The sequence below is a fragment of the Brachionichthys hirsutus genome, chromosome 20 (genome assembly GCF_040956055.1).
Source record: "Brachionichthys hirsutus isolate HB-005 chromosome 20, CSIRO-AGI_Bhir_v1, whole genome shotgun sequence".
Taxonomy (NCBI): Eukaryota; Metazoa; Chordata; class Actinopteri; order Lophiiformes; family Brachionichthyidae; genus Brachionichthys; species Brachionichthys hirsutus.
In genome coordinates, this window is record NC_090916.1 from 8524438 (window position 1) to 8548878 (window position 24441).

Consider the following 24441-nt stretch of genomic DNA (forward strand, 5'->3'; position numbering starts at 1 on the left):
CAGAAAATTAAAGAACTTTCTTTCTCCTCACTCCATTAACCCTCGAGTGAGAATGCCAGAAAGTGGTGGAGGCCTGCCCCCCCCCCCAAATGTAATTTTGTTTTCATGCAATGAACTGACATTTTCAGAATCTCATCAAAAGCGACCCCAATTTGGCCTCTAGTATAGCTCGAAGTTTATTTTTAGCTGCAACGTTTTACCGAATCCCCTGGTTTGGGTCGGATGCGGTTGGCAAATGGGCCGAGCGAACAGAATCAACTTGGTCAGTGAAACTTCAAGACAATCAGGCTAGCAAAGGGTTAATAAGGAGCGAAGGGTCCATCCTTCTGCTCTTACCCGTTGGCCTGTTTTACGATGCTCCTATGATACTGCATTTTGGCATCCTTAAGAGTTTGTTGCTCTTATCCCGAACTACTTCCATCCAGCATGGCGACGGCCGCCATCACGACCAACCGCCTCCCGGGAGCTGCTCCCGAGCCAGACGGAGGAGCGGCGATGCAGCCTTATCTCCTTCGACACAATATAGGAGTCATCACGCCCAAGGAGGAGGATCTGCTTTCAAAGATTTGAGGCGCCGCACCTCCTCAACCTCCAGAAGCTTAAAAAAAAAAACATTTCTGTAATTAAATTCCTGCTTTCTTCAGGGTAATGAGGTCAGAGATGTGCGACTTAATTATGGAGAGCAAAGCTATTCATGAAATGAATCAGATGGAGAGGCCGATTCACTCTGGGAGTCGCTGGGTGTCTCTTCAGAGATAGGAGCGTAGAAAGGATCGCTGGCAGCTTGACCTTTGCAGAAGTGCGGGATGACATTCAACTCAACGTTGAAGGAAATATCATGTATATAAACGTAATCAACGGAAAGGGAATGATAAAGAAAATTAGCATGTGGTAAAACAGAACATTTACTCACTGCAAGAGTGAAGGAGTGATGCTGTCCTTCGTCAACGGTGCATTATTAAGGACATGTAAATACTTTTAAATGGCATTAGCTGCTGTGCCTGGTGCGTAAATGGCACCGGTGTCCGAGACTCACATTCTTGTTTCTACGGGAATTAGCTTGATATTTTCCTCATAACAACAATTTCACCATATCCTGCAATTTAATCCAAAAACTCTTTTTGGCTCATTCTTCACCTGCGGCAGAATGAAGTTGTTGATGTGCCGGGGGTTTGGGCGATGAGGGAGGCATCCTCGATTGGACTTCTTTTTTACTGAGTGGGAATCATTTACATGGATCTGAAAGATGATGAAATGTTTCTACAACAAAAACAGAGTTTCTTAACATGTGTAAAAAAATTTTTTTATCTTATAGAAATTTGGTATTTTTTTCAAAGCTGATAATTAAGAGATTAAAAAAGTATGGGTTATGAACATAAACCCAGACCACGGCATTAGATCTACGGAGAGCCCGTCTCTTTGCACCTCTGATTGCAGAGGGAACAGCAGAAATGCATTATTCGGTACGCAGACAATACGAGACGATAATGACCTGCAAGTCGTCTCGGGGGATTCAATATCGCCGTGGATTATGGAAGCTCCAGCCTCCCAACACCTGAGCCAGGCAAGCGTGAGCCTCCTAATCATTTCTGTACCACCTGTGCTCATGCCAAGATGTGCAATGAGATTCTCCACACCCATGCATTCGTGGTACGCCCCCCCCCCCCTTACACGCTTCTTGCACCCAGGAACGCAAACACAGCCAGAGAAAACACATTATCAATGCTCCTGGATCTGCTTTTTTCCATAAAAAAAAAATGATGGCAGAAGCTCCTGCGAAGGGAGGACATTCTGCCTCAGGGCTTTGGAATACATCAGACCCTGGATTATCGGTCTGGAGTAAGCAGATGCGGACAATATTTCTGTTGCTGCCGATGCTGCACCTGCTGCATGAAAGGCTTCGTCTCAACGGCGGGAACCTCATGACTCAAAGGTGAGCGAGACTTTGATGGGAATCAGCCAGTTTTCATGTGCAGCCGAGGGGGAGGAGAGCCCAGGGAGAACAGCTCATCCGTCTCCACCAGAAGGAGGAACAGTCGCTTCAGGCGCTACTTTATTCCATAAGATCTGATCCAAACTGTCCAGATTCTGACATGAACACATAAAAAAAATAAGGAACTGACTAAAAGTGTCAGGAAGAGATGGAGCGTTGAAGGACAACTGAAGCCGATCTATAATTTATAGTTAATCCGACACCGAGAGAGAATGTTTTGCTGCGTGAGAACCAGCTCTACAAACAGCACAGCGCCGACGGGCAAGCGCTCCTAGCAACAGGATGAGGGAGAAAAAAAAGAAAACCGAGATGTTTCCTGGCAACACGGTTTTCTATTAGATTAAAATACAAGCGGGATGCCGAGCTCGTTTAAAGATCTGATGGGAAATCATCTTCATCATTCTGCCCTCTGCAGGGAATTCGGAGGTCAAACATGGCTGGAGGTGCATCAGTGGCGTGATGAGTGGACCGTGAGACGGCGGTCGAAGGTGTGGCGTGGAGGCGGAAGGGTTGGCCTCCGATGAGCGGAGGAAGCAGGCGGCTGTTAAGAAACCTTTACGTCATGGTTTAAACGCCTTTCTGCGGCGGATTTATCGACCACGCTGTGGCTCCTCACGCTGAGCACGAGACCCCGGTTGGGTTCGTCTGTTGACAACAGAAATAAAGGTCGCACAGGTCGCCTGGAAGAGCTCGGATCATGTTTTCTGTCTCGTTTGCTTTGTGACGGATCAAATGAAGAATCATTGAAAGTGAAGGTAAGGAAAAAGCTCATTTTGACAGAAATCCCTCAAGCAAATCTGCAAGTCGGGTTTTCTTTTGATTCTTTGCCATCCAGACATGTTTCACACTTTACCGCGCCGTCGCAGTTCGATTGTTCAGCCGGATAAATCACGATGTCTTCGCCCTACCCACCAATTAAGATTTAAAGACCAACTGTCACGGCCTTTAAAACAAAAGTCCACACAGATGCGCCTCATAAAACATTTAAAAACTCATCGCCGAGCGCCCGCCGTTATCAAGACACGTGACAAACCTCTAAAACTCCAAACCCGTGCAGTTTCGCGTTGATCTAAATGAGATCTTGGAGGCTTCAAGTGCGCTTCCTCATTAAAAATGCACGCAGGCCGGAGGCGGAGCTTTGACTGTTTACTCTTCCTTCAGTACAAATAAGTGACTAACTGACAAAACGTAAACAAGGACTTCCGTTGCCAGGCGCCAACTGTCATCTTGACAAATTCCCTGTGGGTAAATAGCAATTAGCATAAACGTTATAAAAGATAAATGGGAAAACAAAACCAGCCGTTGCATTTTTCGTTTTAATAAGAATGACAGCGGTCGAAGCTACGAAGGTAAATTAAGGATGCGGAGGCAGTCGATTAAAAGTTCTGAAGGACACGGACAGGCTGAAAAGCAAACTGTGACAAGTCTTCTCCGTTTGGTGTAGCTGGTGATTCACACTGTGACTGGAGAGCGGTCCAAAAGCGCCGGCGGCGGGCTACGGGATGGCCCGGTCGGGCCTCTTTGGAGGGGGAGGGGGCATCAGCTCAGAGTCTGGGTCGCGCGGGTGCTTCTGGGTCAGGGCCTGGACGCCTCGGGAACAGCGGTCCACGTGCAGCAGGAGGAGTTCCTTCGTGACGGGCTCCAGGATGCTTTTACATACAGCTGAAGAGCGAAACGACACACACACACGCACGCACGCACACGCACGCACGCACACACACGCACACACACACACACACACACACTGAAGGAAGCTACAACGGAGATTACATCTCCTCCAGCATCATGGAACACTGAATTTTTATTTCTTTTTATCGCAGGCAAACAAGCAGCCGCCGATGAATAATGCATAAATTAACTGATTGCTCAGCCAGTTGCTAATCTTTCGCTCGCAGGTGAGTCGTGACGGCGCATCGTCCCGGCCAGCGCCTTGTTTTCGGTTCTGCACCAACAGAACATTCAGGATTCTGTGCTCTGCGCCGACCTGGTTGTGAACCGGACCCACTTCATGCCCGTGTAAACACTCTGGCGTGTTTATCTGGCGGGCCGCTACGACGGCTATTCTATTCATCCGGCGAAGCCAATGGGTGTGAAGCCCAAACGAAAATCCTTTTATTATCCTTGCCTAGCCAGAGTCCATTTGTTTATTTGTCAACAACATTATGCAAAAAGTACTGAATGGATTTCCATTATGCTGGATGGAAGGACGGATCCTGGGTGTTCTTTTTTTGTTTTTGTTTCTCTGCCTGAGGATTCAAAGCTCAAGAATTCAGGAGCGTCTTTTTCCATCATTGCAATTCCTTCCTGAAACTTTATTATCGCTCTCTTAGGCTTCGTGTTTTTATCACTTCGACGTGCACTTTTACGTGCTTCTCTGTGCAGCTCTGCAAGATCGGCATTTTGATAAAGAAACAAGTCTTCTCACTGTTATATTCTGTCTGAGTTTTACTCTCGTTTATTTGTTTCCTGGTGCATTTTCATATGGATTTAAGATACTCTTAAGACCATAAACTTTATAAAGATCTGTTGAGATTAGAATGAATTACTCTGAGACGCCCCCTTTAATCTTTGATGCCAACATGCTACACGCTTCTCTTCATGCAGGCTTGCTTGGCCGTTATTCGCCGCCGCCGTACGAACGGACTGCTGGACAGCGGAAGGACAAGGCCTCACCTATCGCCGTGAAGTAGGAGTTGGGGAAGCTCTTGTCCACCCTCTGCCTCATGAACACCCAGCTGTTGTTGGCGAAGGTGCACTCGATGATCTTGTTGTTGTACTGCTTCAACTCTTTAGTGACCTGCGCAGACAAAGACGAAAAGGACAGCGGCGGTTGGATTTCTGCGACAACAGAGTGGGCAGAATGGAAACACAACGCTGTCATCGCGTCCCGTCGACACGACAAAGCCCTCCGACGTCTGCGTTCAGAGATCATCTTATTTTAGATTTCTGATTAATGTTATATTTATGATAAATTAAATGTTTTCCCACTTCAGGGATGAAATCTTGGGATTATCTGAAATTAGACTGGAACAGAGCCTGGATTAATGAGAGGATCATCAGAACTGGTGGAAAGGTGTGTGACAGCAGCTTTGTGTGGCGTCACCATGACAACTGCAACTAATCGGCATTTGGAAAACAACCCGATATGAAAAGCGACGTCTACTAGCGTTCCAGGTTTCAAGGAAGTTGTTTTCCTTGATGCAATATTAATTAATTACGAGATAACGTAACTCCAGGATTCTGGATGAATCCGACGTTTTTCTAAATGAGCGTTGACCAATCTGGACCGCCGAGATATTACCTCGACAAAGCAGTGCAACAGTTGCTGCTCTCCTCTCCTGAGCTGCAGATTGCTTTACACACGAGTATTTAGCACAGCGTCGTATAAAACACGATGCTGACGATCCAGCGCGAGTCAAAGAAGACATCTGAGCATCGGTTGTTTATTCGTCTGGGGACTGCGCCTCACCGAGAGGATTCTCAAGACTGGGGAAAATGCAGATCCGAGATCTGCTGGGAGGCAAAAAAAAAGCACAGCCGAAAGACGTGACTGATTATCGGTGGAAACCGAAGACATGAAGAGGTGGCCGGTTGGAGGGGCGCTGACCCCGAAGCGTGAAGCATCTGGTCTCGCAAGCGAGTGTCAAGAATCAGACGGGAAACACAGAGTGAGAAGAAAGAAGTGAGAATTATTGTCTGATGGAAATGAGAAGAATCACGACTCAATAAAAATCATAATTAGCAGCCGTCAGAATCCCAAAATTCTGATTAATCTCTGGAGGCGTCACCTTTTTCATCTCGACTCGAAGGCGTTCGGCGCATTAACGAGACCAACAGCGCATCAAATCTTCTTTTATTTGGCGTCTTAATGAGCGACAGAATCTCTGGGCGCCCCTAAAGCGCGGCGCAGCGAGCTGCCAAAGGGCTGCGAGGGGCAGCGCAAGCAGGGAGGACGCCCCTCAACAAGCTGGGATCTCGTCCCGCTGGTGGAGAAAGACGCGTTGGCTGCCGCCTTTCATCGCCACTCGGTGCTGAATCCGTCCAAATCTGTCTCTTTATCGCAGCGCATGTGCGTCTCCAGTTACCAGGAGCTTGAGCAGCTGAACTATTTATCTGCCAGCGTTGCATTACGGCAGAGCAGGAGAGTGTTTCTGCACTCGCGTTCCAATCCGAGCTTGTTCGGATGAGGAAACAAACGGAACAAAGGTTTGACGCCAGCCACCGTTGTGCGCGCTTCACTTGTAACAATGGCGTGTTTGGATGCATTTACGAGGGTAGAAGGAATCTAAAAAGGGCTGCTGAAGGCCTGCCAGCAGGAAAAAAGCACAGAAATACTTCCGAGTACGATCAGAGTGATGCATTTCACCATCATATTCTATGAGTGAAGCACAGAGTTGGAATCAAGCTTCGCTTTTTAGTCGAACTATCTTCGGACAACTTGTGAACGAGTCGGCAAATCTCACCGACGCGAGTGCAAAGCCAAGAAGACCCCGAAGAAGAGCTGCCGAGTGAAAGGCAGAACGCAGGTTCCGATAGAAAGGTGGGAACCTGAGATTCAGACCCGGACCGGAGCAGTGGATCGGAACGGGCGGAGGATGAGCGTCTGGATAACACGTCTAGTCCGGGTCGAGCTTTGGTCAAGTTGAAGTCTCAGGTCAGGCGTTTAGCGGGCTTCCTGTGTCCTGCTCCACGGCTGCCGCCAGGCCAACAGAGAATGCTGATGAAACGGGCATTAGCTCTGCGCCGAGGCAGCGCCATTATGTACCTCGATAATCTCGACCGAAGCCGAGGGTGAACGAGAACGCGCACAAATGCAGCTTTATCAAAGAGTCAAAGAAAAGCACTGGGAATGGTTGTAATTTTCTCCTGCAGCTTTTTCCTCCTCTCCCCTCTGCAATATTGCTCTCCGACCGACCGTGCATTTGTTTTATTCCAGACTTAATCAGAGGTGGCCTGCAGGTCGGCAACAAGGCGGCGCTCGGGTCCATTCTAATAACGAGGACGCGGATGAACGAACAAGTGAAGATGCAAAAGTACGCTCCCTTCAGAAGGGAAGGCCAGGCTGGCAGAGAGGATGAAAATGAATCTTCAATCTTTAATACAGGCGGGATGCGCAACAAGTCGTCTGTCCTACGACGTCGTAGAAAGAAACTCTGACTTCACAAGCTGAAAGATGTGATTACTCAGGCCAGCCAACGCCACGCATGACCTTTCATTCATTCATTCAGGCCTCACGTTATGCAATTATTACTAGCGTCGTTCACAAATCCAGTGAGTCACAAATCTTACAAAGCGAACAGAAAACGAACCTCCTCGTTTTTAAATTGTGATTCACAGTTGATTAAACAGAAAAACAAATAATTGCAAATCTCCCTAAATGATTCAATACTTTTGAAGGTTGCCAGAAAACAATTTGTGAATATGTCCTGGATGCAGAGGAAGTTTTCAACCTGTTCGCCCCTTTTTTAAATATTTACTCTTTTCATCTCCAGTGCTCCGTCTCACAAGTCCTTTTAGTCCCTGAAGGCATCGCGAGCGTAAGGAATGAAGCAATAGATCAGGGGTGAATTTGATTCAATAAAAGACGAAGACTCTGCGAATGAACTGATATTGACTGAAGGACAGACGGCTAATCCCGTCTGAGCCCTCTTGAAGTAAACTACTCGCGTTCATGACTGTCTCTCCGCAGCATGAAATAAAAGTCTGACATAATCCCATCCATGCCCGGAGTGTTTATACCCTGGAACGCCTCATCACAGACAAATCCCACTCGCAGAACGAGCCCAAATTCCAATTGTAACCATGGAAACAACAACTAAATAATTACAAGCAATACACAGCCTTGAATATAAAAAAAGGGCATAATTTTAGTACCTGATTGCTGAGAGTGTGTTGAAAAGTGCTTAATGGCGTTTGTGCTCGGCTTTGAAAGCAAAAATCAACCGGGTCGAACTTTTTATTAATTTTTTGATTTTGATTTTGCATATTCACTCTTGGATTGAAGGCGAAACGTGTTTCACAGCAATAAATAGCCCCCATGAAAGCGGAGAGAAGACGACCTCGGGGGCTGCAGCGCTCGCTCGACTCCCTGACAGGAGCTCCAGAGACCGAGCAGCGAACAGAGACGCTACACCTGGTTGCGTCGCGTAGCCCAGAGCGGATTCATGGGAACTGGCGGGCTAAGGAAATGGATCGTGTGACTATCCGCCATTAAAATACGCATTTGAAGGAATATGCATCAAAAAAGAAACTGCAAGATGAATGTAATAAGAAGGTGGAAGAGGAATATTGCTTCTCGTTTATCTAGACAGACTTTAAGATGCGGCGTCTTCACATTTTTTGTTGTCTGGACCACAATAGTACATTTTGGCACCAAATGGCATCACCATTTAATTGTGACTTTTTGTTTTCTTGAAATTCTAATGAATGTCCTCCATATGAGGCCTTCATTTTTCTCAGAAACTACAACATGATAAAATATAAATCTTTGTTCATCGGGTCTCAATCTGCCCAAATGGCAACAAGAAATAAACAATGCATGCCATGCAAGAGTTTAAGAAGTCCAACAGTGCATGATGTCCTCCCACTCCCATCCAACATCCATCGCTGGGGTGTAGCCAACCCAGACCCCCCCCCCACTGAACAAAAGACTACACCCCAAAAACCTTGGGAGAAGGGAGGAAGCGTAACAGAAAGCAGCAGTTGAAATCGTCTCCCCTGGAACCAAGCAAAGAAATTGCAATAAGGGAAGGTCCCACAGAAAGACGAAAACAACCAAGAAGAAATGATGAAATGAATAAATGAATGACTTCTGTGCACTGATGAAACAGATAACTATGGAGGAAGGGAGGGTTCTATAAACAGCAATTTAACACGACAGAAAATAAGCTTTTATGGGGATTTGATTAAAAATGTGTGCAGAACAGAGACATATTTGCAAAAAAACTCGATTTGAAATGAAAGCTTGGTGGTAAATGCCTCAGCTACGAGATGAGTGTTAACCTTCAGCAAAACAATTATACTTATAATGAAACCAATAACATTCATTTCACACGGTGACAGTGCATCCCTCTTCTTCTCTTGCATCATGATTGAGGAAAGCTGGCGGAGCACAAGAATTGTTGGAATTGAACAGAGCAGCACATTTATGTCCTCACCTTCATCTTTGCAAAGGGCCCGTCATGGCTGCCGACGTACAGCAAGCCGACAGTCTCTGTTAATAGCCTACAAAGATAAAAAAAAAAAGATATTGGTTAACACCCCCCAAAAAAACACACACAAAAAAGGTGCAAAGAAGTCACGCCGCCACTTCCATTTTCTAGCTAGTAACAGAACAGGAGAGACGTGAGATTGTACCTCTCGGAGCCCGTCTGTCTCTGTGCGGAAAAAGAAAGACAATTGGACGTAAAGGACGTAAAGATTGAAGACAAGGTCGGAGGTATATGCAGCAAGCTGCCCTCCATCAGTGTCTTGCGTGATCATCGGAGATCACGCCCAACAGATGTCTTAATCACACGCCGTTTCCTTGGACCGAGTCGAGTGACGCTGGCTCTGGTCTCATTTGGGTTCGCCATTTTTAGAACGGCAATAAGGGAGGCTAGGGAGCGCAGTTAATGGCAGAGCAGCCGCATGGCTACTCGGTCTAATGCACCCCATTTGGAGACTTCAATACACCATGCCCCCCCCCCCCCTGGGTAATAATAGCTGGCAGAAGCAGGAAGGAAGCAGCAGCAGACATTAAGAAAGCCAAATAGTCATGCACTCATGGGGATGGACGCGCGCCAAGACATCAAGTCCACTCTCGTCATTGGTTCTAATAATAAAGAGGATTAATGTGCATAGTGTCAAAAACCACGACAAAAGATCTAGCAATGATGACGCAGTTTTCTACAGCAACAGTGTGCCATGTTTCGGTTGTTTCCAAATCCTGTGAACGGATCAGGGATCACTTGTTTGGTGACGTCTGGTAAGCGTGCGGACATTACTCGACCCTCGTCTTGGTCTCCTTGATTGACTGAATCAACATCAAGGCCAGTCAGTAACAGAAATGTCTTATGTCATGCACAAGTGAAACAAAAGGAAAGTAAGGAAAGGCAAAAGGGCGCACCAAGAAGGCTCCTCAGCTTCAAACCTCATTTCAAAACATAAGCATTTTTCTCAAATACAAGGTCATCTGGAATCAAACAACAGAGGGCCCATTGAAAACGTCCGAGTGATGAACGAGAGCGGCGGGAAACGCTGTATTATCTCAACCGCGGTTTGTTTATGTCTCGAGTACCGGGTGTTTCAATTTCCCTTCCGTGTGGCCGAACACAGGAGCGGAATGTGAATAGCGGAGTAAATGAATGCAGTTGTCCTTTGGACGTTGTCTATGTGGTGAGATGGAGTAGACAATTTTTTGGCCCCAGGTCAGATGAGGTGACGCAAGCGGTTTAACACAAGGCAGGAGTTTCTGTTTAAGCAACCAAGAGGATGCCAAATGTCACCGTGGCCTTTGAACAGCATGAACTGAGACTGGTGCGACAGGACAGCTGGAACGATGTGTAAGGATCTATAAGTCAAAAAAAGCTCAAGAAAAACGTGGAAAATTAAGGTAATTACAAATGTAAAAAAAAAAAAACGATGTGCTGACGGGGATTGGTTAAATTTCCCCGAAGATAAGGGACTTGATGATTTGGATAAGAGAAGGGTTGTAAAATAAGACAAACGTACTGTCTACCCGTGGATGTACTTCTCTATAATATTCTTTCTTTGAGCCGATAAATCTCATGCAAATACCAGAATAGTTTGAAAGAATGGCGAGAAACAACATTTGTGCCCTATTTAACTGCTCCATTGTGTTTTGACATCACTTACCGTAATTAGAATTTTCCTGTGAAAATGAATGAAAATGAAAAAAGGGGACTGAGTGCCATCGGCAGTGGAAGTAATTCAGAAGGTATAATGGAAACTCTGAGCATGTCTTCATGGACTATTACAACTTCCTACAAAGAGAAAGCGACACACTGAATAATAATGGAACACACGCTGTAAATGTAAGTACGACGGTGAACAATTTGACATTAAACGCCCCAAGAGGAACACATTGCTACTCGGGGAACACACATCCTTTGATGTGGTGCCGAAAGGAGAGAGCCGGGCAATCAGAACGCCGAATCCACAATCTAAAAGTCGCGCTCGTGTCGACAGCTGAAAGGTACGAGCAGAGGAATCTCAGAAACCCTGAGACCATGCAGAGTCTCCAAGAGTCCTCATGGCGGGTTGAGTCTCACAAAAGAGACGAACTCTCACGGTAGCGCGGCCGCCGCTAAAAGCTGGAAAGCATTGATCACGCTTCTTAGCTTTATTTGGCTCGGCAGTCTCGGCTCTGGATCCTTTGTATGTTATATGGATCGGGATGCCGTAATGGCCTCTAGAGAGCTAATCAAACCCCGTCACACGGTCCTCCCCCCCCCCCCCCCCCCCTTTCTGGGTCTTCACAATCGCTTCTCGGCTAACGAATGATGGCATGACCATTAGTCACGACCTCCATGTAAAATCGTCTCATATTATCCGTAATTTAGGCGATCTCTACAATGCACGAGAGCGTTGCAGTCCACGCCGAGCGTGGCCACTGGGCCCGCTTCCTGGAATTGCATCATCTTTCCATTTTGTTCTTTTTCACCTCTCCATTTTTCCCGCTGCACGATAATCGCCATCTGCCTCTGTGCTTTCCTTCAGAGAAGGTAATAAAACCTGCAAGGCTGTATGTCTCAGCGGTGCACAAAGACGTGCCCGAGGATTGATTGTGTGGGCTGATGAATAAACAGTTGTTGCTTTCTTACATGTCTGTCATTCCATTCCTCTCTCAGACAGCAACTAAAGAGATCTGGAAAAAAACCTACACCAAGTCTGAGTGAGGTCTGTTGAGCCTCCGCCACCGGCAAAATTCATCTTTTAGGGAAAATATCAGGGCATTTTTCGAGTGACAATATTCGTCTGTGTACTCCCACACACAGGGAGGAGCCCACTAGCCGGCGCGCTGTCTGGCTTTGGAGTAATATGAGTGGCTCTGCCCTGCTGCGTTCCTCTCAGGCTGCTGGTGGTAAATGGAAGTCTGCTCATAACCACAAAGCCGGGATAATCTCCCAGGTCCTCTGGCTCTCAGAGAGAGAGAGAGAGAGAGAGAGAAAAGGGCAGGATGACCAGAAACCTCGTTACTATGGGTCCGTTTGTCTGCACGCCGACAATACTCGCACACTGAGCGTGGAACAAAACAGGAACACGAGTCTGCAGCCATGCCAGCAGAACTGTGAGACGCTACTCGAGTGTGGCGATATGCGCTAAAAGCCGCCATCGGCAAAGGAACGTCGAGAAATGTTCCTCTGTGGTGACCTGAAAAGAAACGTCAGGGGAACGTCGGTATCGTTAAGATTCATCCTCTGGAAATCATGAATGTCGGGCAAAGTAATCAGAAACTTGTTCTGACATATTTCCACATTAAATATTGACCTGCTGTTCATCTGATGATTGAGACTTTTAACCAACGCTTAGCCGCGGCTCAGCTAAGAGTCGACTCCAACCATGGGAAGGTTGGAGGTTCCGATCCCCAGGCAGAGCAGTCTGCATGGTGAAGAATCCTTAGAAAGACTCTGGACTCCAATCTGGTCATAAATCTAACAATGCAGTCAGTTAGATCAGACACAAGTTCCCATTTAAGGGCCGCAGAAACCTTTTCTCTGCAAAGATCTAATGCTTATCAGGGTGAGGGCTCAGGGCGAAGCACTGAGGGCCTGAATAATTGATACCTCCCAAGGCAGAAAGGTATTCCAAGAAAATGATGGAATACAAAGAAAAGAAAAGATTAATGGTATAGCAATGAATTGGCTATAGATGCTGACGCACACACATTCTGTACATTTGTGTGTCTGGGTAACTCCCAAGCATTCTCATGTGCCATTAGATTCATCAGAGAGCGTTTCCCCGGCAACAGTGACTTACCCTTCTCCTTCAACTTGGGTGATCTTGAGACGGAAGTCGACCGAGTTCAGATTGGGTGGCTTCCACTTCAGGATGTCGTCACACCGCCCGGCCTTGTACCTCTGTGGGGGGGGGGGGGGGGGGACACACACCCAATCCAGAACAAAAGATTAACGAAGAGGAGATTTTCTGTGGATAAATACACACCATCGCTGCCTCCACACAACGATGACATTGTGCCTTCATGAGCAGCTGTTCCATTTTATCAACCATTTAATTTGTGAGCAAAAAAGTAATTTTTTAAGCAAGTCACCGTTAATGATCCTTGAACAAATTAAGCTCCCTTTACGATTCACTGTTGCTCTGTAACCGTCCAAAGCAGGAGGATGCGGAAATAAATTGATCGTCGGCGACAAATCGAAAAACACAACACAAAACAAAAATAGATGAAATGATTATGTAGATCCTCTCGTGGCGGGGGCACACAAATAGCCTCGCATGGCCATTTCCAGGCTGACAAATTATGATTCAACACATTTGCACATTTTCAATCACAACATATGACAATGCAGCCAAACAACTTGCTTTCCTCCATCACTCTGATTATTCATGCACGCCTGACATTTCAGAGGACACGCAAAGAAGTGCACGGGAACATGTGAAGCGTAAAGGCTTGAAGGGTGGAGGCGGGAGCACACGATCAGATTCCGTCACTCTCGGGTTGCTCGGTAACAGAAGTCTACTTCAAGGAGTGTGTGGAGCGCGTGACCAAATAAGGACTTTGAGACCAAAGTCTAAGCCGCGTCCTATTGCTTTGTCCACCTGGGAGGTGGCCTTCCTGGGCTTTGAAACCAGGAGGCTCTTCACCACGATGAGCTGGAGGGACGGGGAAGGAGGGCACGTCTCTTCTGAAAAGCCTCGACTGAAAACATCTCTTCTCTTGAAGCCGTGGGTGTGTGGAAAAGGAACATTTTTTCGATGCAGTTAGTTATGCGAAGCTGCGTCAGGCGTCGAACATAACCTCTTGTACGGTGATTTATTTCCCCTCACGCAGCTCCAAAAGAGAAATTAAATATGGGCGTCTAACGAACGACTCCGACAATAAATCAGGGAATGGGAAAGACAAATGGTGCAACCTCCTGGAGAACTAAAACACAAAGTAGTCCGATACTTGCACGGTAGAAGTTTTGCACGTTGAGCTCTAGAAGCGTTTGATTGATGCACTCGAGGAACGAGAGCAACGTGTTCCGGGTTTCGTCACACACACATCACACCAACTGCATTTAATAAAATAACTATTAGCTCAATCTTAAACAGCAACAACATCAAATGCAACACCCTTATTTGAATAGTAATAGCGATCAGAAAGCATCACAGTAAAACACTAAATAACCATTCTTCTGCAGTATAAATACTTTTACTTTGATCCTTTATGTACATCAAGTACTACTGTTTTGTGGTACATTTTTATATTCCTATATATTTTTTTAATCTTCATCTATTTTTATCGTGACTTTCATGTTTCATGTTGCCACCGACAGAAATTCTTACTTTGTGAAACCCTTTTCACCGACAATTAAATCCATTCAGATTCTGAACTGCTGATACTAAGCTAACTAAGCTTTGAATGCAGAGTGTGTGTGTTTTTAATTACGTATTTTCAGACTGAGGCATCAGAACCTTTGCCTATAGGATCCATTTCTACCAAGACAAAGAGGTTTGTTTACGCACTAAAAGTGCCTGCAAACATCTAAAAGTGAATGCGTAGTAAAAGCTTGGTAGCGCCATGACTCGGAGGATCCAAAGTGAATCTAAAGTGAAGGTTCTTTGTTCTCAACCGGGGTGAAATTTGCTTTCAGGCAATCCAAGTCAACGCAATCAGACTCTAGATGAGCAGACAACCTTCAAATTCATCACTCAATGGTCGAGTGTTGCCAGTCGAACTCTCATCTCCATTACCGCTGCCCGTCTTGTCAATAAGTGTCTGCACATACGAAACAAGGGGCTTCTTTATCGAGGTGCAAAACAGACCTTCAGGCCCAGCCTTCCATTCGGGAACACATTTCTCCTCCATCAAATTCATTTTCATGCAAGAATCACTGCATAGAAATCGCCTGCCGTTTCAAGGTAGCAATTTAAAGTCTGAAGAGAGGACTGAGGTAAACTAAACACGTCTGTTTCCCGGTTTTCATGAGGATGCATCACACCCCCTTCATATAGATTCCATTCAGATTCATCGTTCTGCTGAAACCAGCAACGGGATTCAAACCCTCTCTTTGCCTTCATCTTAAAAATACTGCAAAAAAAAAAGAAGTTTGTTGAAAATTCACCCCCGCCCCGATTATCAGGTAAAATTAATTACTTGCGAGATAATAATTTAGATTCACACCTTTATTGACATTTAAATCTCTGTTGCATGGCCAGCTGCATTGCGAGGGGTAACTGGGCCCTTTATTGCCGTCATCTTCCACAATCTGACAGTTTTAGATTTGCCTAATTCATTAATTTATGCACTTATTCGTTTATTTCTCTCTTTACAAAATTTGATTTAGTTCTCTCTTTCTTTCAGTTTTTATAAACAACAATGTGACCCGGCTGCAGGAACCAGCAGCAGGATAAGCTGTGCAAAGCAAGACGATGCTGACGTTGGGGCTTTCTGTTTCTAGTTCAAGTAAGGCTTTTTAATACATAGATTAAATACTATGCAATATAGTACAACTATACTACTAGAAGTATCCTGGAGGTCATGAGGGACTAAACTGGACTTGCTCATCAAAACAACCTTCCTTTTTTTTTTTTTGGAGTTTATAGCTTTAGGGATGCTCCTGTAATAAAAATATGAATGGCATCATTTAAACAATTAACTTTGCTCTGGTTGCAAGGACAAAACGGTATAACTTTATTGAAATGGGAAAATAGGGAGGGAGGTCAACTATTAGTATCTGTAGGGATGGCAGCAAACATAGAATGACAAGTTATCGACCGGCAGTGTTCAAGAGATTTGTTGTCCTTTTAACATCCAGGAATAGCCTCGGGTGTGTTGGATGGAGGGTAAACCATATTTCAAGGTGCAAAAAAAGGCCCCCGCGTTTTCACTTCGATCGAAAACATGGGAAGCAAAGCAAGGTAGAAAATATTGAACCAGAAGAGTACAATGCCCAGTACAGAATATTCTTCACAGAAAAAAAAAAACAATGGTGACCCACACTTTTAAAGAAGTATAACCAATACAGCAATCATTGTTTTTGCCGGCTGCTGGCTGCAGGATGCCGCGGATTCAACTTTTGCGCTACTACTAATGGGCAGGTAAAGGAGCGAGATTAACCCCAAAACAACCCTAATCCCATTCACGAAAGGAAAGATTAGCTCACGCTGCGCAGCAATCACAGACGACCTCCTAAACCGTTCATCGATCGCCTGATTACATAAAGTAAAGGACAAAAAAGTTAAATTGTTTTCACATCTTTAAATTAAACCAGTTAAAAACATTTCCTTAAATTCAAAATGACCACAAACATGGATGTTACGTAATGACAAGTGGCTTGCTGTTAGCATTTTCTGCATGACGCTGACTAAATAGACAAGATGAGCTCATCTGTAAAAAAGAATAAACTGCACTATTTTCCTTTCCAAATGCTAGATTTTGTATTATATTACAACCTTATTTCACATAAAGGCTGAAAAAGTGCCAAGTGGCAATGCTCCTTGTTCTCCTATCTGCCTGCAGCCAATATCCTTAATTTTCCCTTGTTAATATTTAATAACCTCTAGGAAAAGGCTCCTCTGTTACAGATACGCATCGAGTTGGAAGGTTTTTTTTGTCTCGCTCTCATTTCTTCAGAGGCTCATAAAAGCGGTGACGCTGAAGGCAACGGGGGAGGAGGATGCAGCGGCTGAAATTAGCACAGACTATTTTAAAACAGCCCCACAAACAGCATTCTTATTTGCCTTGTGTTAGTAATAGTGCGACTGTTGTGTGTACTCTGTCACCCTGGCATCAGAAGGACTGCGGCTGTTAACACTCGCCATTATCGCGACTGTGTTTGGTCGCCGAGGACGCGTTGCAGAGCATGAGCTTGTCATGATGATGTCACTGTCGAAATGTCCTTATTCGCACAATCAAGGATCAACGAGTGAAAACAACTGATCCAGTTAAATTCTTTATTGGTTCATTATGTCTCGTGTAATGTCTAGAATAATCATACGACTCCCTGGCTATGGGAGACCCACGGAACCTAGACCCCCGTAAACCTTCAGTCGGATGCGGGGGGAACCGACGAAAAGCATCTGAATGAGAGCGAGCTCGATCACAGCTTGATGAATCCGGCTGGGCTACCGGGTCTACGGTGGCCGTTACTGAAATCTAGTCGTGCGTCATAACGCAGCCCCCGCTGCGCTGCGAAATCGAAATCGCAGTCTGGAATTTAACCGAGATGAAAAGTGGTACGTGCTGAAATAAATATTAATATCTGTCCATGCAATCAGTTTTCTGACTGATAGAACAGTTCTGTCACTTCAGAGACCTGCCAAACAAATCACGCACTCGGGTAAACAGTGTATTCGTAATCCATGGCGGGGATGCGGGTGATGTTTTTGCAATGTTCTTACTGGGTTTGATAAAAGCTCCAATACAGCCTTTCTAGCCAGAGGGCTGCAGGGCTTTCAGCACCTTCCCTTTGTTCACTCACGAGCCGTCAAAGGCAAAAGAGGAGAAATATGACTTGAAATCAACGGCTGGCTGCAGAAGAAGCAGAAACGCAGTGCTCTAAAGCGAAAACCATTTTCTGGAGTCTGCATAAATTCAATAGTCGTTCAAAGAAAAGAACAAAACAGAAGCATTTCTTGCATAACATGCGGCTAAAAAAGAAACCAATGATCGCGCCCTATTTTTCGGATCTAAAACACCCTCCTACCCACTTTCACACTACCCCTATACGCCATAGAATATTTCACATACGGTAGCACGGAATGCGGGTCCTTGTGCCCATTATAGGAGACAAAAAAATAATAATACTTGATGCTTTCCAGGGCCGTTTCCACCGGAGCAGGAGCGGCCATATGTCTGTTTTACCGTGCAGCTGCTAACAGAGAGGGCTGTGTTTATGTGAAGTCACGTAGGAGTGTGGCTTCCTTTACATTCGAAGAGGAAAAGACGGATTCGGACGGTGACAAACGTCGGGTAATGACAAGCTGATGATTGGGTGTGTGGGAGCTGGGCGGCAGAGGGACTTCTGACTTTGATAAATATCAAACAGTCCCACATAGACGGAGGCTTACCCCGCATGGCTGGAAGATAAGCCCATCCACTTCATGGCTGACCTGCGCCGTGAAGCTGCCTTCCAGTAGCTGAAAAACAGAGGGAGGCGACAATGAGGACTCTGCTCTCTGTTCTAGTGAGGCAACAATGACCCCCCCCAACCCCAAAAAATAAACAAAAATCAAGACTGGTGCGGAAAGCTCGAGGTGGGAACACAAATGGCATTGATTTCTAAAATGTACAACACCCTTTTGCGTCTGCCAACAATAACTTGGCCTCTAAAAGGAGGCAAGTAATTGAGTCCCAACTCCATCCGAAGTCACTTTATTTTCAGCCTGAGACAACTCAAATATCTCTTTCACTGATTAATTCATCAGTCAGAGATCGATGTCTGCAAACTTCACAGCCCAGGTCAACAACAAGGAGCGGCGGGGAAGCTCGAAACCCGAGCAGACACAGCAGAGCTGCGGCACACGGGCGCGTATTTACGACATGGTAAAACGCAACGACGATATTAGAGGCAGAATCCACTTCGGCGAGACTTTCTTTTGTGCATTATCTGAAACCTCGCTCATCTATTGTGGGTTTTGACTTCTTCTAGAGGAAAACTGTGAGCCTTGAGGTAACATGAGACTGCATAAATGCAATTAAAACTATTTCCCTCATTAGATTCGCCACAGAAATGTTGTTCAATTAGAACACGGATTACGTGCGATGTTTTAAAGCATGCCAAAAAAGATAGACGGCGTTCCTGTTCCAACTCTGTCCATTCATTATTCATTAAGTTCGATGAAGAAAATTAAGCAATTTATGGACTTGTAACGGCAAGTAATGAGAACGCAAATCTTTGTCTATTAAACAGTCATGGATTTGATTTAATCACATTAAAAGTGAATCAAGATACTTTTCCTGCATTTTTTTTTTTGCTTTACCGTTTATTCTGCATGTCAGCTGTATCAACCCTACGAGCGTTAACAGATGTATAAAAATCTGTATTAGAACAGAGCTGAACGTTAGAAATAAGATAGCTCACATCAGTCCCGGGGCACATCCAATCACACGGCGGAGTTTGTGTGCTCGGACGAGACGACCAAGGTTCGCCGAGTGCTTCGTCTTCACCGACATCGATGTTTAGAAAGTGAACCGGAGATATGAGACGGAGGCGCAACTTCGCCGTAACCCATCCACGTTACAAACATAGAACCCAACGTAAAGTCAAACGTGATGTGGTGCGATTGACTTCCCTGCTGCGCTGTCCACCAAGGGAAACCTGCATCTGCTGCTGCTGGGAAGGCAGGAAATCAATCTGAACACATATCGTGTACTTTGGAGAACATTCGGCCGTAATGCAATACCCAGTACTCTATTGTACATAACGACAGACAGAAGGGCTGCGAGCTCTTTAAAAGGGGGAGACCGCAACAGAAACTGCACGATCACTGTCAATTAGGCTAAAAGGAATAGCATTTATTTTGCTTCACAGCTACAATTACCTATAATTTTACAGGAACAATGGGTTAAATTACAACGCACAATGGGGAAGGTGCAACCCACAGATTATTATCACCTCGCTCTGCAGTGCAATTCAATCTGGCACCGTATTGTTTTGATTGTTTTGGCAATTTCGTTTCAATGTTTTTCCTTCCTTTGAAATCAATTGTTAAAGACAATAAAACATTAAAAAGAAAAAGTCCTTCAACAGGAGCTTTTCTTTGCAATCTTGCATGTGAAGAATCCAACTTTGCCTCTTCTCTGTGCTCCTGCTGAGTGTAAGTATATTTAGGCAGACAGGAAATGGCACGGGTCAATAAAATAGAAAGCAAATGCATTAGTGCACTGCGGCGGATATCAGGTGTCCCGTCCGAGCCATCAAGATGAACTGCAGCAGGAACGCAGCGCATTTTGTATCCATGCAAGGAGCTAAGTGGCTTCTAAAAACACACGGAAAATCAAATGGTTGACTTTACAATAGCGCCTGCGTCGCTCTGCTGACCGTCCAGCTCTCGATATTTCAGCCACCGCGCACAAACCTTTTTGAGTGCCTGCTGATAAGGATAAAGGTGATCGGGAGACGTGCGCTCTGCCAGAAATCATTAGAACCAAGGCGAGCGTCACAGCAAAAGGAGAAGACGGATCGTCACCACCTTTCCTGGTGCTGCTCGGAGAATAACCCAATTATAACCTCCATCACAAAAAGAGGAAAGTGTAGAATAGAGCATTTAGACTTGATGCAATTAAAGAAGAACATTTCATACACATCAACTCTCCAGGCTTGGGAGAACCCGAGTCGCTCCTGTGAAAGTTGTCTCGGACATCGATGCATTTAGGCCGGCTTTAGTCCCACTTAATTCTTCTCCGGTGCTCGGTTGATAGCCGTCACCGTGACGACGCATTTAGTCTAAAAAAAAATATCTCTGAAGAGTGACCACTCCTGTATAATACTTAATAGTTGCTGCAGAGAAGGAAGGCTGATTCAAACGTTAGTGAAGTATTAGAAATAAATTGCAATCATCCTTTCCTAGAAACATTCAAACGTGTTATTGGGGCTTAATTTCCGGTGTTGGATTCATCTCCGGCCGGTTCCACCAACAGGGAAGTCCAGAATCACAGACAAAAAATGCTCTGTGCACCCCATAGTTGGTACCACTAAAATACCTTGATGCAAAAATGCAGTTTTTTAAAAGACGCCTTCCGGGATCAGCTATTTAAAGACCACGACATACATTCATCTGAAGCTACAGGAAGCCATTTGTTCTCAGCCGTATCTGAAGAGAACACAGAGCAACATCAGCGCTCTCCAGAATGACGAATGCGTCACAGCAGATCACACAAAGCTCGACAATCATGCCGACATGGCAAAGGCAGATAGCCAGACCAAAAAGAAGCGCTGCCTTTATGAGGGATCGGCATGTAGGCGGTGAGATCTGGGAGTTCCATTTCAGTTCTCTTGCCATCTTAGCACACCCACTCCCCACCTCCGTTCAGCACACGGAAGCTTGGATGGGGGGGATGAGCAAAGAGAAGACTTCCACTCACACATCCTCCTACATTAAGGAAGTTCCTTGCGGCGATAATGCAGCGAGGGGGCAGCAACCCTGCTTTCATACTAAACCTCTTAAAGACAGAGACATAAGGCTGCGCCCCGCCCTGGACTGCAAGGCTGTGGAGGCAGAGGCGAACAGCACAACCCCAACGCCGAGATTAAGCTTTCATTGGACCCTCCAGGGCAGAGGCGAGACAACGTGGCCCTCTGGGAGATGAAGCCGCCGCTCACGTGCATCTCAGGAGAGAGCGACTGTCAGGATGATGGAAACCGGATCGTTTTCCTCTCCAGTGTTTCGCGTTCCGGCTCATTTCTTGAAAAGCCGCAATGATGAATGATATCGGATATCTTTACATGGAGTAAATATAAATGGAACTGCCAGGGAACAGGGCTAGAGGTCGACCCCGGAGAAGATCCATGGCCCTAGTGAGGGAGGACACGAGAGCGGCTGGTGTTGGGGAGGACGATGCAAAGGACAGGGTGAAGTGGAGAACGTCCCTAACGGGACGAGCCATAGTAGTAGTAGCAACCTTTTAGGTCTGCAGGGTTCCACCTTTTGGCTTATGTTCTTTTTAATTTAATTTAATTTACACCTTTGGCCCCAAGTGACTGCGTTCCTATTTATATAAGTAACCCCGGTGGGGAAATTGTATTTCTAACCTGGACTCTGGTTGACCATTTCTTGGTGCGGTTTGAACCAAAGATCGCATTAGCTGGGCTTCAGCTACTTAGTTGGAATGCAAAGCAAGTCAATGGCGTCATCCGCAGGGCAAACACGAAGGTGACGGCAAAGCCAGAAGTTAAGCTTCGCCACAGAATAATCAGCGATGTTCAGTTAAGCTAGAAGAATGAATGAATGAATGAATGAATGAATGAATGAATTCCGCCACAAAAACGTGACGAGAATAGAGCAAATAGCCTGATGCGAGGTAAGAAAACATTCGTGCAGCTGCTCCAGGGGAACGTGGACCTCGAGGAGCGCGTTACGTCCCGTTGGTCCTCGGCTAACCTGGTACCGACGCTACGCCCTTTCCATTCCTGAAGCCTTCGTGTCTTCCTTGTGTGCTCATGCTCCTTTGCTCTGAGGAGGTTTGGGTGATGCGGGGGCTGAATCAAAGGCAAAGAGCGAATGGATTGATATTCCAGTCAGACTAGAGGGTTGTTGCTGGAGGCTCCTTTTAAGCCTAATATGAATAGGCCTCAGAAGCCAGCCCACATCAGGGCTGCTGAAAAAACTGGCTGGCCTGGAGTCGGACAAGGTCACCAAGTCTGAGGAACTTAAGCATCCTTCAAAATCCAATCTTTATCTTTAAAGAGATTTAAAACATTAAACATTCCATTGAGGTTAAAAGGAAAATATTAACATCAAATGCTTTGAGGATTAATTCAGGAAGGGATGCCAAAAGGTCAGAACAGGAATTCGTGATGAGGCGTATCAGGGCACGGCACGCAATTTAATTGTGTCCGTTTGAGGACAATTAAATTCTAGATTTCCTTTTTTCCCCACACGCAAACATAAGCGACCCAGCCCATCGACACTTTAGTATCTATTAACTTACTTCATTAAAACAGAGACCACTGCAACAATCTACCCTCTCAACGTTATGAAGTTAGCAATATTTTTTCCAAAGTTCCTGTTGTTGTTCTGTCAGTTTATTCATTCTAGTCCAGCTATCTTTGTTCCTCTTTTTGAGGCTCGTTCTTTACAAATGAAAGAATATTTTTTTGTTACTGCAGAAAGAGCTGCTCTAAAAAGGAGCCTTGCTGATATCATATTCAGTAAAGTGCATGTTATCCAGCCCAACGCCAAACTGATAAATAATACAGCTTTCCTATAGCATCCAGCAGGAGAGGAGTAAACACCGCTATACAACAAGGCGCTGTGGCACCATTTGATTCTGTCTTTACGGGGTACTTGAGAATAACACAGCTAAATAATGCTGCTTCTCAGTTGGAGTCTCAAAGCCCAGAGATTCAGATGATTTTAAGTTTCCAGATCAAAATCACGAATAATCATCAATCATCAATTATGTTTTTTTTTTTTAAAGGACTAAACAGCAAACAGGTTGATTTATTGCCTTGAAGCGCTAATGTTCCATTTTGGATAATGATGGTTGCCTCCTGTAGTATTTGCTTTGTTTTTTTGTTGTGGAATAAATACGTCTGTGGATCATCGAACGGCGATATTGGATCTTGATCATCAAGCCGACGCTGCCAGTTAGACACATCCGATTCCGGGGGAAGGGATAGACAACCGACGAGCGCTCGCAATCAAATCAAGAAGAAGAAGAAGAAGAAGAAGAAGAAGAAGAAGAGGCAGCCAGGCAATGTGAAGAGGCGACGACAGGGAGGCAGCCATCCTCTACATGCGCCGTCTGAGAGGAGGATGTCTCCTCGGCGTGTCAGACAGAGCCGGGGGTTTGGCTGCATGTCAGACAGAATCTGGAGATTCTACAATTTATTGCTCGTTGCTACAATTAAAAAAAATAAAAATTGTAACTTAACTTTATGTTCTGCACAGATTTTTGCCTTTTTTCGACAAACTTGCTCACTTTCATCTGCTCGTACGTCAGACCTCGGGTCGCAACTCAGAGCCAAAAACGGAAGCTCGTTCGTCGCACAGACATTGATATATGCGTATATAATAATTAGCCTTTACGTTGTGGGGAGAACACAAACTTAACGTGACGCGGTCGAGGGGCGGATGGCATCGACGGGTGACGCCTGCTGCTTTAAAGCTCATAGACAGAAGACAAAAAAAAATATCTGTAGGATTTACAGCACAGTGTGAATCTTTCCGGTCGATGCGGCATCACGGAAGTCGATGAGGCATCGCCCGGTAATGCCAGCTCTCAGATTTCAGTCAGGCAAACGCTCACTTTAGGTTTTATGCATGGATGCTATTTCTAAGCATAGGTACAAAAACTGTGTAGTAAAACTGATGAAATACACAATGCACCTACTACTCCTTTGACATGAAGTAACGAGAGCGCAGAAATGATTCAGATTGTACTCTCTCATCTATCATTACCTTGCATAAAAGCTAACGACAGATTATTCCAGACACAGACTGAGCACACGTCGCATCTGAAATCATATTAGAGCTGGTTAAATTCACCAAAAAGGAATGCAGATATTTAACTCAGAACAATATCAAGGTTTTGGCTCATCCACTGGAAAAGCTCACAC

At 45.4% G+C, this 24441-nt stretch overlaps 1 protein-coding gene across 2 annotated transcripts in view; it reads right to left on the minus strand.

Annotated features, from left to right (window-relative positions):
• Positions 1-3198: 3198 nt before the first annotated feature.
• The window catches only part of rngtt (RNA guanylyltransferase and 5'-phosphatase), a 45407-nt gene continuing 24164 nt past the window's right edge, over positions 3199-24441 (minus strand). Inside the window, exons 12-16 of one of the 2 annotated variants that reach the window (XM_068753579.1) lie at positions 18230-18298; positions 12974-13074; positions 9151-9217; positions 4667-4790; positions 3199-3655 (exon numbers count right to left, since the gene is read on the minus strand). In XM_068753579.1, coding sequence (XP_068609680.1) covers positions 3489-3655; positions 4667-4790; positions 9151-9217; positions 12974-13074; positions 18230-18298 — 528 coding nt within the window. In that variant the 3' untranslated portion in view covers positions 3199-3488. The remainder of the gene's footprint in view (positions 3656-4666; positions 4791-9150; positions 9218-12973; positions 13075-18229; positions 18299-24441) is intronic. The other variant, XM_068753580.1, reaches the window with a different exon arrangement.